Raw genomic sequence first — 12,862 nt, 5'->3', positions numbered from 1 at the left:
TACTTATAGAAACTTAATTTTTGTTGAAACTCGATTTATGATACCCTAAACTGAGTCAAATGCGACCAGTTTGGCCTAAATCGGTTCAGTCAGTGCTAAGAAAACTGAGTGACAATTTTGGTAACACACTTTAAAACTAGGGTGGTCCAAATCCGAGCTTACTTAGGGCTACCCCCTGAAATCAAAGATTGGCTTTGCAACTTCGCAAGAACAAATCCTAAAAAAATATGGTGTCTTGAGGAATGTTGTTCTAAAATTCATGAAGGTTCTATATCTGAGAAATGGTTAGAATCGGGTAACTATGGCCCTCTCCACAGGTTAACAAGTAAAACAGTTGTTTTTCTTCATATATTTTGATGATTTTCCCCATACAAACTTCAAGGTCTTATTGGATTGAATAATATTTAACATTTAACGTTAAAAAAAGGCACCCATCAGTAGCAAAAGCACCACCCATAAACAACGTGGTCCACGTGGTTTATGGATGACCCGAAATTTAAGTATTACTAAACCATAAACTTTGAATATAAGTAAAAACATATTAATAATGTAGAAAAGAGTAAAATGTTCATTGGAATGTAATCAGACAAGTTCTTTACATCTCATAAAATGTTTTATTTTAAAACAAGAAAGATTTTCATTTCATTCTTCTCCGCTTTTCCTTCTCCAATGCTGAAATTCCAAGATTTTAAAATTCATTCGTTTATATTCGGTGATATCGCGCTTCAAGCTTCTGGCTGGGCAAGCCGACAAAAAGTGACAATAACAAACAACGTAAAACTTGATCTGTTGAACCTTTAGCTGAGCATTTACAGACCTCCCCCCCCACTTCCCCTTCCAGCTCCTTCCACCCACCACTTATAATCTGCCATCGTCGAAGGTGGGGCGGATCCTTCCAACCAACCAACGCGCGCCAAGAAGCTTCGAAAAGGAGCAACTTTTAGAACGAAAAACTCGCTCGAAAGGTTTTTGTTGTCACCTTTTGAGCTGGGAACGACCGTTTTGTTTATTTATGCTTTGGATGCGCTCGTGTATAAATTTATTAAAATTAAATAAAATGTTTGCGAGCTTATCTGCTCTTTTCAGGCTGGTGCTGCTGCTTTACCTGGATTTATGGTTTTTGTTGGCACTGTTTGAACAGCAAAATAAATTGTTTTTTTGCGAGCCCGGTGTTTGTACATCATTGAATAAAATTGTTCATTTTCAAGCTCCGATTTACTTCGATAAACTGAGACACATTTTCTTATCTTGTTTCTTTTACTGTTGGATGTGCAGACTTTGGGAAATTCCACCAGCGCACATAAATCAAATTTTTGGTACGTCAGAGAGAAGACACATTCCATGGATGAGCGGGTTTTTGGTGTGGTATTTTTTCAGCTTAAGTTTTCCCATGGATTCGCAGTAAAAACCTCAGAACAAAGTGCACTTGCAAATTATGCACGAAAATGATTCCCACCAACCAGTCTGTCAGGAACGAAAATTAACATGTGTGTTATTCTTACGCTTTGTGGAATATGCACATTTCATTCATGACGCATTTTGTGAATGAAAGGTTTTTTTTGCTTCAGTATGATAATTTTCGAACAGTACTTAGAAAAATATCTGTCTTCTGACTTGAAAGTCTTTTGCAAAACTAAACAAGATAAGCCTAATTTGGACTATTTGAGTACATTTCCTACTATTAATGCAGTTTTTCGAGGATAGTTTAACAAAAACTTGCCAACTATTACTGGATTTGTTGTTAAGATAATTGGAATAGGCACAGAATTATATTTATTGCTGGTACAGTCCAGCCTCGAATATCCGATGCCTCGATTAACCGAAATTTCAATTATCCGAAGGTTAATATGAGACATCAAAAAATGGAATCATGACAAATAAAATATTTTTTTCGTGTTTTTTTTTTTAATTTTCTAGCCTGTGACATCGAATTCGAGTTCTGCGACTCCATTTTAGGCAATTTTGATTACTTTTTAAATGCAAAATTGCATTTTTATTTTCAATGTGTTAATCATAATCATTCTATAGTTATTAAATAAATTACAGGCCACAGTGTCAACATTTGAATGAAAAAAGTGTTTTAAAACGCATTATACACCTGTCCAGTTGTTTTGCAATCTTTAATTTCCAAAACGAGCCCAAACTTGCTGAATATTATTATCACTGCAGAAAGATTTCCATTGAAATTTTGATGTTTTATTTGTCTTTGTCTTTGCCTTTGCCTTTGCCTTTGCCTTTGCCTTTGCCTTTGCCTTTGCCTTTGCCTTTGCCTTTGCCTTTGCCTTTGCCTTTGCCTTTGCCTTTGCCTTTGCCTTTGCCTTTGCCTTTGCCTTTGCCTTTGCCTTTGCCTTTGCCTTTGCCTTTGCCTTTGCCTTTGCCTTTGCCTTTGCCTTTGCCTTTGCCTTTGCCTTTGCCTTTGCCTTTGCCTTTGCCTTTGCCTTTGCCTTTGCCTTTGCCTTTGCCTTTGCCTTTGCCTTTGCCTTTGCCTTTGCCTTTGCCTTTGCCTTTGCCTTTGCCTTTGCCTTTGCCTTTGCCTTTGCCTTTGCCTTTGCCTTTGCCTTTGCCTTTGCCTTTGCCTTTGCCTTTGCCTTTGCCTTTGCCTTTGCCTTTGCCTTTGCCTTTGCCTTTGCCTTTGCCTTTGCCTTTGCCTTTGCCTTTGCCTTTGCCTTTGCCTTTGCCTTTGCCTTTGCCTTTGCCTTTGCCTTTGCCTTTGCCTTTGCCTTTGCCTTTGCCTTTGCCTTTGCCTTTGCCTTTGCCTTTGCCTTTGCCTTTGCCTTTGCCTTTGCCTTTGCCTTTGCCTTTGCCTTTGCCTTTGCCTTTGCCTTTGCCTTTGCCTTTGCCTTTGCCTTTGCCTTTGCCTTTGCCTTTGCCTTTGCCTTTGCCTTTGCCTTTGCCTTTGCCTTTGCCTTTGCCTTTGCCTTTGCCTTTGCCTTTGCCTTTGCCTTTGCCTTTGCCTTTGCCTTTGCCTTTGCCTTTGCCTTTGCCTTTGCCTTTGCCTTTGCCTTTGCCTTTGCCTTTGCCTTTGCCTTTGCCTTTGCCTTTGCCTTTGCCTTTGCCTTTGCCTTTGCCTTTGCCTTTGGTTTTGGTTTTGGTTTTGGTTTTGGTTTTGGTTTTGGTTTTGGTTTTGGTTTTGGTTTTGGTTTTGGTTTTGGTTTTGGTTTTGGTTTTGGTTTTGGTTTTGGTTTTGGTTTTGGTTTTGGTTTTGGTTTTGGTTTTGGTTTTGGTTTTGGTTTTGGTTTTGGTTTTGGTTTTGGTCTTTTGGTTTTGGTTTTGGTTTTGGTTTTGGTCTTTTGGTTTTGGTTTTGGGAAATGGACTTCTCTGGAGAATGAGATGGTTAAATGTCAAAAAATCACATGTTGATACAAACTTTGGCAAAGATGGGTATTTATGACCGAGAAAAAATTGTTTAAGAAATTTGCTAAATTATTCATATTTTAAAAAAATAGCTTCATTATTAAAGTCAGAAAGTCTGTCATTCAATTGCTTTTTCCAAGGCTTTACATCAACCTTGCAAATTCCCCCCTGACTGTCACAATATTTGTCAACACGGGTGAAAGCTGAACTCACTCACGATGAACTTCCACTCCAGTCACCGCCACATTAAAGTCACTCATAAAAAATCGATGATGACTAACGACTTTTTTTGTCCGTTCGCCAGAGCCTGACTGTTTTGGATCGATGCCAAAAAAAAGAGGACAATTTCGTACTCACACACGTGGCTCAATCAATGCATGACGGTTTGGTTTTTTTTTTCTCAATTCGGAAACCACGGTCGAGGCCATCGTGTGGTCTGGTTTCGGAGAACTTCCTGAACGCCAGAACTCCCAGAAATAAAAACCACACAACACGACTGCTGCAGTCAGTCACCCCAAAGCAACAACCACTTGCGCACTTGGAGACGCACTTTTTTGCTGCAATTGCTCCCTTCCCAGACGGACCACTTTTTTTCACTCCATGCTCTCGGTTTCATTGCGATCTGGATTAATTCATCGGTGTGGGTCTGTGTACACTTTCTCCAGATTGGCAAGTTTTTTTTCTGTGAGTGATGCTTTTCAGTTGAGTTCTTTCGCGCCGTTCTGGGAGAATCCCAGAACAACACACCCTGGAAATGCCATACCGTTGAATCGGATAGAGGAGTTTGGGGTAAAGGTTCGTTGATTTAACACCAATCTTTATAATTTTCAAACCGGACTTATCAAACTGGATCAAATGGAACAAATCCGGGCTTAATTCGTTCAGCCTGTGCCGACAAAGCAGTGCGTGGCCGAATGGTTACGCTGTCCGCTTAGTAAGCGGATGATCCTGGGTTCGATTCCCATCTGCTGCAACCTTCCATCGGATGAGGAAGTAAAATGTCGGTACCGTCCTTGGTTGTTAGGCCGTTAAGTCATTCCAGGTGTAGGAGTCGTCTCCATGCCATAAGTACAAACAACACACCAAACCAAGCCTACTCCGGTGGAATCGCTGGCGGCGGTTGGACTCGCAATCCAAAGGTCGTCAGTTCAAACACTGGGGTGGAAGGTTCCTTGGAGTAAAAAGAGGTTTGGGTGCTCTCCCCATTCAAGCCTTCGGACTCCTAGGTTCGAGCAGAAACTTGCAATAGAGACCACAAAAGACCCGGGGGTCGTTAATGTGGATGGTTTGATTTGATTGATTTTTTTGTGCTGACAAAATTGAGCGAAAAATATTTTTGCTTGCTAAATCTTGGAGACTTTTTTGATCATATTTTAAGAACTCCTTAAGTTGTCCAATTCACCCCAGTCTCGGAAAAGGTCGCATTTTCCTCAACTTTCTGCCAGTGCTGCTGCTGCTGCACATGTTCCGGAAAACGCCCCTGCCTTTCATCGGAGATTCCAGAGAGAGCCTTGAATGCCACACACACAGGAAACGCAGGATTGATTCGCATTAATCTTTTGCATATAAAAACCACGTCTCGTGTAATGGACCTTGTGCGGATTCGAGCATAAGTATGTTGGTGGCCCGGTTTTCTGGTCTGGCCTGGCGCAATGTGTGCTGAGGATAGGTCATGACCGTGTGGGCACACAAACAAACACACACACACACTTGCAGTCTGGGTGGATTTTGCAAAAATGCGAAATTGAAATGATTATATGATATAAGATGTGGCGCGAATTTGCATAGAATGTTTCAAGTGTCTTGTTTGTGATGAGCGGTTTTTTTTGCATGCATTAACATTTTTGTTATGTTTCAATTAACGTTGGTTGATTTTCTTGTTCTTTTTTTGTTGCGAGCAGATTTTTGCGGTCTGATGAACATATGATCGCATGATTAAATGAGTGATTTATTGCACTCACTTTGTGAGCCTTCTTGATTAATGGTTGGTGGGGCAGATTTTTGACACAGTTTTTGAATCAGACTCATACTTTTAAACAATCAAATTTGGGGTGAATATCAATATTTGAAACCAACGTCATAAGATAAAAAAAATATCAAAAATTGCTTTATTTCCATTATTATTTCCAAAAATACAGTGTGAGTTTGTGAACAATCATTGTTTTGCACCCTAAAATCAACCCAAAAGCCAGAAAACAACAAAAAAAAATCAAAAACCTCCAAATTTTTTGTTTTAGTGTTTTTTTTTAATTTTTTTTGTGTATCTATGCCAACCCACACGAAAAAAGGAAAAGTTTCTTGGACCCTTCTTAAATTTGCGTGAAACTTTGTTCAAAGTGGTAATTTTGGTCTTTGATCACGAATCCGAGGTCTATTTTTCGAAACCTTGTTAAAATGCAATTAAATGTTTTTAAAGTTGTTTTGCAATCTCTAGTAAAAAAAAGCATAAAATTTCAAAAAAAAAAATGTTTTGTTTATATTGATTTGTTTTTTGTTTTTCATTTTTCGTTTTCCATTTTTCGCTTTTAATTTTTTTTTTGTTTATATTGATTTGCTTTTTGTTTTTTTTCGCTTTTCATTTTTTGTTGTTTTGTTGTTTTGTTGTTTTGTTGTTTTGTTGTTTTGTTGTTTTGTTGTTTTGTTGTTTTGTTGTTTTGTTGTTTTGTTGTTTTGTTGTTTTGTTGTTTTGTTGTTTTGCTGTTTTGTTGTTTTGTTGTTTTGTTGTTTTGTTGTTTTGTTGTTTTGTTGTTTTGTTGTTTTGTTGTTTTGTTGTTTTGTTGTTTTGTTGTTTTGTTGTTTTGTTGTTTTGTTGTTTTGTTGTTTTATTGTTTTGTTGTATTGTTGTTTTGTTGTTTTGTTGTTTTGTTGTTTTGTTGTTTTGTTGTTTTTTGTTTTTTTTTGTTTTTTGTTTTTTTGCTTTTTGCTTTTAGTTTTTTGTTTTTTTGTTTTTTTTTGTTTTTTTTTGCTTTTTGTTTTTTGTCATTTGTTTTTTTGTTTTTTGATTTTTATTTTTAGTTTTTTGTAATTTTTTGTTTTTTTTTTACAATAGATATAATTTACATCAGTTTAATATAGACAGAACTGACATGCATTTTTAAGACAACAAATAAAAAAAATAATGCAAATATAAAAGAAGAAAATTTAAAATTTAAAAATCAAATTTTGAAATCCATGTTTAAGAAATGTTTAACTGTTTATTTAATATTTGAGCCGATCAAGGTCGATAAAATGGTTCAATCTTAACTTGTCTCGTGATGTTGTCAAAAGGAAATTCTTGTTGTTCTTTAGACGTTAATTTATGTATTAGTTTGTAAGATAAAACACCATTGGGGCCCGAGCCTGTGTTTAGTTCTATGTTTAGTAGACGCTACTGTGGAAAGTATTAAATAAACCCGATTTATACTTCCAGTGATTATTATATAATATTCTTATTTCGGAAGAACAATCAAATTTGATTCAAATACAAATCAAAGTTTAATTCCATAATTCAATAGAATGTATAATTATTCTGAAATGGTATATTAAATACCGGCTACAAGAAAATTGTCAATAAAGAATTCATGTATACTGAACATACTATGTTTACAAAAAAAATACAACGACCGTGACAGGACTCGAACCTGCAATCTTCGGATCCGAAGTCCGACGCCTTCTCCATTAGGCCACACGGCCGCACAGAAACTGATGACATTCTCCTCAACCATAATTCTTCTTGTCATGGCAAAGTGGTAAATAGGAATCAGTTCATCTTTCCACATAGAAAAAAATCTAAGCGCCCCCGGGTGGACTCGAACCACCAACCTTTCGGTTAACAGCCGAACGCGCTAACCGATTGCGCCACGGAGGCACATTGGATGAGCGGCGAATAAATGGTATCGTTTTGCTTTTCAACGGAGTGTTGCCAATTTCACGACACCTACTTATTTAGTAGGGTGATAATTTTTTATCGCTGTTCAAACTAGCTTTCGGTTAGGTTAGAGGTTTGCGAGTAACTTCAACGCTACAAGAACAAGATTTCACTTGAGTAAAACATTTTGAAAATTTAAAAACAAAAATGACAGGTTCGAAAATTCCCCCGACGGCAATCACGACATCAACTAAACTAAATCAGCTCCAAACTCCAAACAGGTTCCATCCTCGATGTTTCTCTCGTCGCAGACGAACGCCAACTGAGCAGGCCGTGAGTATCGCCAACATCACCATCAAACAGTAAGCATCTCCACTACACCCGCAGCTAGATTCGATCGTCCGTCGGCGTGTACGCCCCACACGTGTGCGACGATGAAAAAACACGACAAAACGCGCAAGAAAAAACGAGACAGCAGGTGGTTTGCCCGGTGTCACGTGGTCGAGAGAGCGCGAGAGCGGGTTGCTCTCGCGATGCTTGAGCTCGCGAGCGAAGCTCGCAACCCTGCGAGGAACCCTACAATTGTTCCGACTAGAAGAAGAATAGAGAGCAGGAGAGCGCGCGTGGGGAGCAGCGTTCTAACTCGCTTGAGAGAGTGATGGCGAAAGGGGTGGGAGAGGGGGAGCGCAAAAAAGGCGAGCGTAGTAGGCCCAGACTCTTCGGCAGAAGAGTTGCGGAGGAGCGTCGTCGTTATCAACAAATAACTTGATTCGCTTCGTTATTCCGAAGTGTTGTAGACGTGTTTTTTGCGCGCTCCGTGCGGGATTTTTTCGACCGGTAAGAAGAAGAGGGAGAGAAGGCGGGCGTGTAAAAACGACGACGACGATTCCGGGGTTTTCGGGTGCGCGAGGAAAAAGCGGACTCATCTCGGCGGTAGTCTTTTTTGTCCGGCCGTACCGAACGGACGACGTCCGAGGTCCTCTTGAGGGTAGAACGCGCGCGACGATCCGGTTGACCGGTTCTTCTGGCCACCTTTTTGACGTTTTTCGGGAACGTGAAGATATTCTTTTTTTTTCGCTTGTGGTGTGAGCGCGAGTGAGTGAAAGAGAGAGCGGAGGAATATTAGGGAATTTTTGTCGCAATTACCGCGCGATAATGAGTAACGAGGTCAGGACCGGTTGACAGAACGCGTCGTCCAAGGAGGCCTTGCTAATCAGCGATTGCTCACGCGTGAGTGTGTGTGAGAGTGCGTGACAGTTGCGGTGACGAGTAGAGCGCGTCGTACACTGTCAAACGTTCGCGAATTCGTAAAAGGGCGGAGAAACGTCATCGAGGAGGAAGAGAATAAAAAAAAAATGTAAACATCATTAGTGTTTGTGAACAAAAAGTGTAATAATAATTGTGTCAATCAGTTTTTATTTCCCCGGCAATCGATTTCGTGCAGTAATGTTGTTGATCGATTGAGGAATCCAACCCCAGTGTGGAAATTGACCAAGTGAAGTGCCGGGAAGACGAGTTGCGGGTTTGTTCATTCATGAAAACGTATTACACGTTACGTGCAGGATCCGGGGCGCCAGCAGCATTTGTAAACTCGAATTGATTCCTGCCGTAGCAGCGGCTCTACTTTGAATATCTGAGATTTTATCACATACACGGCGAAAACCAGACCAGACGTCGGGTAATGACACCGCAAGTAATAACGGAATCGCATGTTTTGTCCCATTGACAAGCAATTCACGGTGCATACACAGTAAACGAGACCTAGGCAGGGAGTGTTCTAAAACCGGGGGCGGCGATGTCCCATCGCTTGTTGTGTCAACTTTGGGGAGTCAAGTTTGCGAGTAGTGAGAACCTGCGGGAAGTAACGGTAATTGTGGAAGCAGTGGTGACGGGGGCAGGAGCAGTTCCGACGAGATATGTATCCCTGGTATAGAGAGGCACCGCTAAGTGTTGGACAGATTTGCAGTCCGCTGACGGTGGCGGCAGCAGCAGGGACGACGACCATCAAAACTGAAACGGGCTACGGCGATTGTATGCTGGACTTTCACAGTAAGGTGAGTTTTTTTTTGGGACGAGTTGCAAGGAGGTTATATTATTGAAGGAAATGTGAGATAAAGTATTTGAAAAAGGTTTAAGTGAACGTTAAAAATAAATCCAGCCGTGTTTTCCTTCTAACATATTCTAATGAATCGTTGGATTTGATGATATAAATAGGGGCTTATTTCTAATTTATGGAAGAGTATAGTTTTAAAGCATCTGTCAATCCGGATTTGACTGTTTGTCTATGTCCTTCAATGGTGAGGCCTGATGATTTAGATGATTTCGAGTTATCTCATAAATATCTAATGTAGAGGTACCTTGATATTCGGAATAACTATTGAGCTATGTTGTCGACAGTCAGAACACAAATGGGCTAGTGCCATGATAGTATAACAAGACCGATACATCAAAATACAACAGTTCATTCTAGAATGCGAACAACTATGGCACATTTTAACAATTTGCAAACCCCGTGATAGATTTGAGTCTTTACGTCAAAAAAAATAGGGTGTGAAGCGATTTGATCAGGAATGAAATTAAAGAATTCTTCTTTCTAACAGCATTTCAATTCAATTTTAAACTATTTCATTAAATTTGGGAAGGTCGAAATAGTCCCCACTTAGCGCAAAGAGATTGAATTTTCTGTGGGAGTTTATATGCAAAATCAGTTTTTTTTTTATGATATGATTCATGCTGATATGATGTTTGCTTTTCAACGAACTAAAAAACCAGTGATGTAAAAGTATAGTCTAGAATGCGCTTTGAATAATGCATTTTTTTAATTTTATTATTTACGTTATTTTAAAGATAAAGCCAGGGTTGCTAATGAGCGAGCGAGCCAGAATCCGTGCTCGCTCATTCATGAGCATGAGGACTTAACAGCTAGCTCGTGCTCGCTCATGCTCAACGCATGAGCTCGCGCTCAATGAGCGCTCATCAGCAAATCAGGTAGATTTTTAGTATTGTTTATGAATCTGGCACAGGCCAATTGGATTGCCACTTTTGAAGATAATTTCATCGCGAAAAAGGGACATGAACTCATCAAAGTTGCATTGGTAATTTGATTTTGGTTACCCGCGGTAAATTCATCAAATTATTCGTTGGCGTCGAACTGTCAAAAATTGATCGCGATAGATTGCGGGGGATACTTTTCTACCCCAGTTTTTGTGTGATCAATGTGGTAATGGTAAATTTATGAAACTTTAATGTTGTCAGCCTATATTTTTTTTCAGAGTTTGATAATTTAGAAAACTAGTTTTGATTAAAAAAAGTTATTATCGTTTACCCGGTACAGGTAAAAAAAATACCGCTCATTTTGCTCAATGAGCAAAAATGAGCGCGAGCGCGAGCAATGAGCACTTTCACTCATAAAATAAATGAGCAAACACGAGCACGAGCAAACATGAGCTAGCTCGCGTCGCGCTCCTCCTCACGAATGAGCGAAAAATGCTCGCTCATGAGCGGATGAGCGCTCAAAATCGCAACACTGGATAAAGCCTTCACTTCTTGTTTATTTCATTTTGTTATTAAATCTCATTTCAGTTTTTTAAAGTTCATAATGGCCATTACGAGCTGTAGTGTCATTATGCTTTAAAATTTAAAACAATCCATGGTTTTACTTTTATGAGTTAAGAACATTAAAAAAAGTACAGATAAATAATTCAATGCGTTCTCGAAATTAAGGATTCAGGACCAATCAAAACCACCTTTGTACAGTTGGAATTTATGTCCTGTTGCAATCTAATAACCGGGACCATGGTGTAGGGGTAAGCGTGATTGCCTCTCACCCAGCCTGGGTTCGATCCCAGAAGGTCCCGGTGACAAATTTTGAGACGAGATTTGTCTGATCACGCCTTCCGTCGGACGGGAAGTAAATGTTGGCCCCGGACTAACCTAAAAAAAGACTAGGTCGTTAGCTCAGTCCAGGTGTAGGAGTCGTCTCCCTGGGTCCTGTCCTGGTGGAGTCGCTGGTAGGCAGCTGGACTCACAATCTTAAGGCGTCAGTTCGAATCCCAGGGTGGATGGAAACTAAGGTGTAAAAAGAGGTTTGCAATTGCCTCAACAATCAAGTCTTCGGACACTTAGTTTCGAGTAGGAATCTCGTTATCGAAAAACGCCAAGGCAATGCTGTAGAGCGAATAATTTGATTTGCAATCTAATAAGTGTTAAAGAGTTCAAATCTTAAGAAAAGTTTAACTGTTGTCGTTTTTCACTGGAATAATATTGTATATTTCCTGAAGAATTTCAATTTTTTTCCTTTCAAATTTGATTTGAAGAACCTGTTAAGGTCAAGGAAAGGAAAGAAAATATTTTCACTTATGCTGTTGTTCAAAATTTGCTAAATATCTTAGAACCTAAGTACAATTCTTCACATTTTTCCTGGTTCGTGTTTTCAGCATACTTTTTTCAAGTTTAAAAATACATTATTTCATACTGTTGATGCAATGTACATATAAACAATCGATGCATTGAGTTAATTTATTATTATTTTTTCATTGTTTAAATAAATTAACTGTTGTGCTCTCTGATTTTTATTTAAATCAGGAAGGAGTGAAATATCCTAAATTTTAATTGGTGTTTTGTGCAATATAGCACAAAATCATAATTTTATTCATTGTTGTAATTTTGTTTTAATTTTTACCATTTATATTTTATAATGCTGTAGAGGTAGGCAAAACCGCTCTTTTTTAGGAGCCGCTCATTTTCGCTCGCTCTTTAAAATGAGCCGCTCTTTTGAACAGTTATTTCGCTCTTTTTCAAAAATATTGTCATTTTTGATGTTTTTTATTAGACTTTAGTAGACATTATCATTAAAAAAAAGCTAAAAACGAGAAGATTCGCTTAAAAATCATAGATCTAAACGTTCGAAAAATTGGATGGGAAAAGTTAAATCTAAAATTTTAGAGAACATGCTATTAATTTTACAAAATTGCGTTTATTTCTGCTAGAATTATTAAATTTTTATCATGAAAAATGTACTTTGAACTCTTTTCTACATTCTTATTTAATAAAAAAGTATATAAATGCCAAAGTCAAATCGGACAAGAGGAGTTAGGATATGGTTATTTGTTATTTTCTATGCAAAATTTTCCCAGTGAAGCATTTTGAATTACTCAAATTTGTACTCGTAAGCGGTAGATCGGGGTTCAAATCCCGGCTCGGACCAACACAACTGGTGATCTTTTCCCTTCTGGAATCGGTTGCTTAGTAAAGGGAAGGTAGTGTATCGTCACAAACTGGACCTTATCACGAAACCTTAGGGAGGCGACCTATGGAATGTTAACATTAACCTTAACATGTTAACATTAAGTTGAGAATGAAACTGCCACTGAATCCGCTTTGTAAATGCCGGCCCCGATACTCTTCAAGGGTGTTCCCCGCAGGAACTGGGAAAGATTTACTTACAAATGTGTACTTCGGTACATAGTTCTGACAAATTTGACAAAATTTATAAGCGTTGAATATTAAAATCACGTTTCCAATGAATAAATATTTATAAATTTTAAAATAGACAAAAGTTTTAAAATGATTCAATCTTGAAACGGATCTTCAAAAAGTCCAGAGTCTCAAAAAGAACCGCGGTTCTTTTTTTTTGTGAGCCATGGTTCGTTTGCTCTTTT

At 38.7% G+C, this 12,862-nt stretch overlaps 1 protein-coding gene and 2 non-coding genes across 3 annotated transcripts in view; 1 reads left to right on the top strand and 2 right to left on the bottom strand.

Annotated features, from left to right (window-relative positions):
* Nucleotides 1–6,954: 6,954 nt before the first annotated feature.
* Trnar-ucg (transfer RNA arginine (anticodon UCG)) lies at nucleotides 6,955–7,027 on the bottom strand. The gene has a single exon. It is a non-coding gene; the product is annotated as a tRNA-Arg (tRNA).
* A 101-nt stretch (nucleotides 7,028–7,128) lies between these two features.
* Nucleotides 7,129–7,202, bottom strand: Trnan-guu (transfer RNA asparagine (anticodon GUU)). Its single transcript has one exon. It is a non-coding gene; the product is annotated as a tRNA-Asn (tRNA).
* Nucleotides 7,203–7,959: 757 nt separating this feature from the next.
* Nucleotides 7,960–12,862, top strand: part of LOC120423271 (zinc finger protein rotund) — a 227,085-nt gene continuing 222,182 nt past the window's right edge. The window contains exon 1 of the mRNA XM_039587010.2: nucleotides 7,960–9,256. Within this exon, the coding sequence (XP_039442944.1) occupies nucleotides 9,119–9,256 (138 nt within the window). The 5' untranslated portion in view covers nucleotides 7,960–9,118. The remainder of the gene's footprint in view (nucleotides 9,257–12,862) is intronic.

The sequence above is a fragment of the Culex pipiens genome, chromosome 3 (genome assembly GCF_016801865.2).
Source record: "Culex pipiens pallens isolate TS chromosome 3, TS_CPP_V2, whole genome shotgun sequence".
Classification (NCBI taxonomy): Eukaryota; Metazoa; Arthropoda; class Insecta; order Diptera; family Culicidae; genus Culex; species Culex pipiens.
The sequence above is the reverse complement of the archived record's forward strand: the minus strand, read 5'-3'. Positions and strand labels throughout refer to the sequence as shown.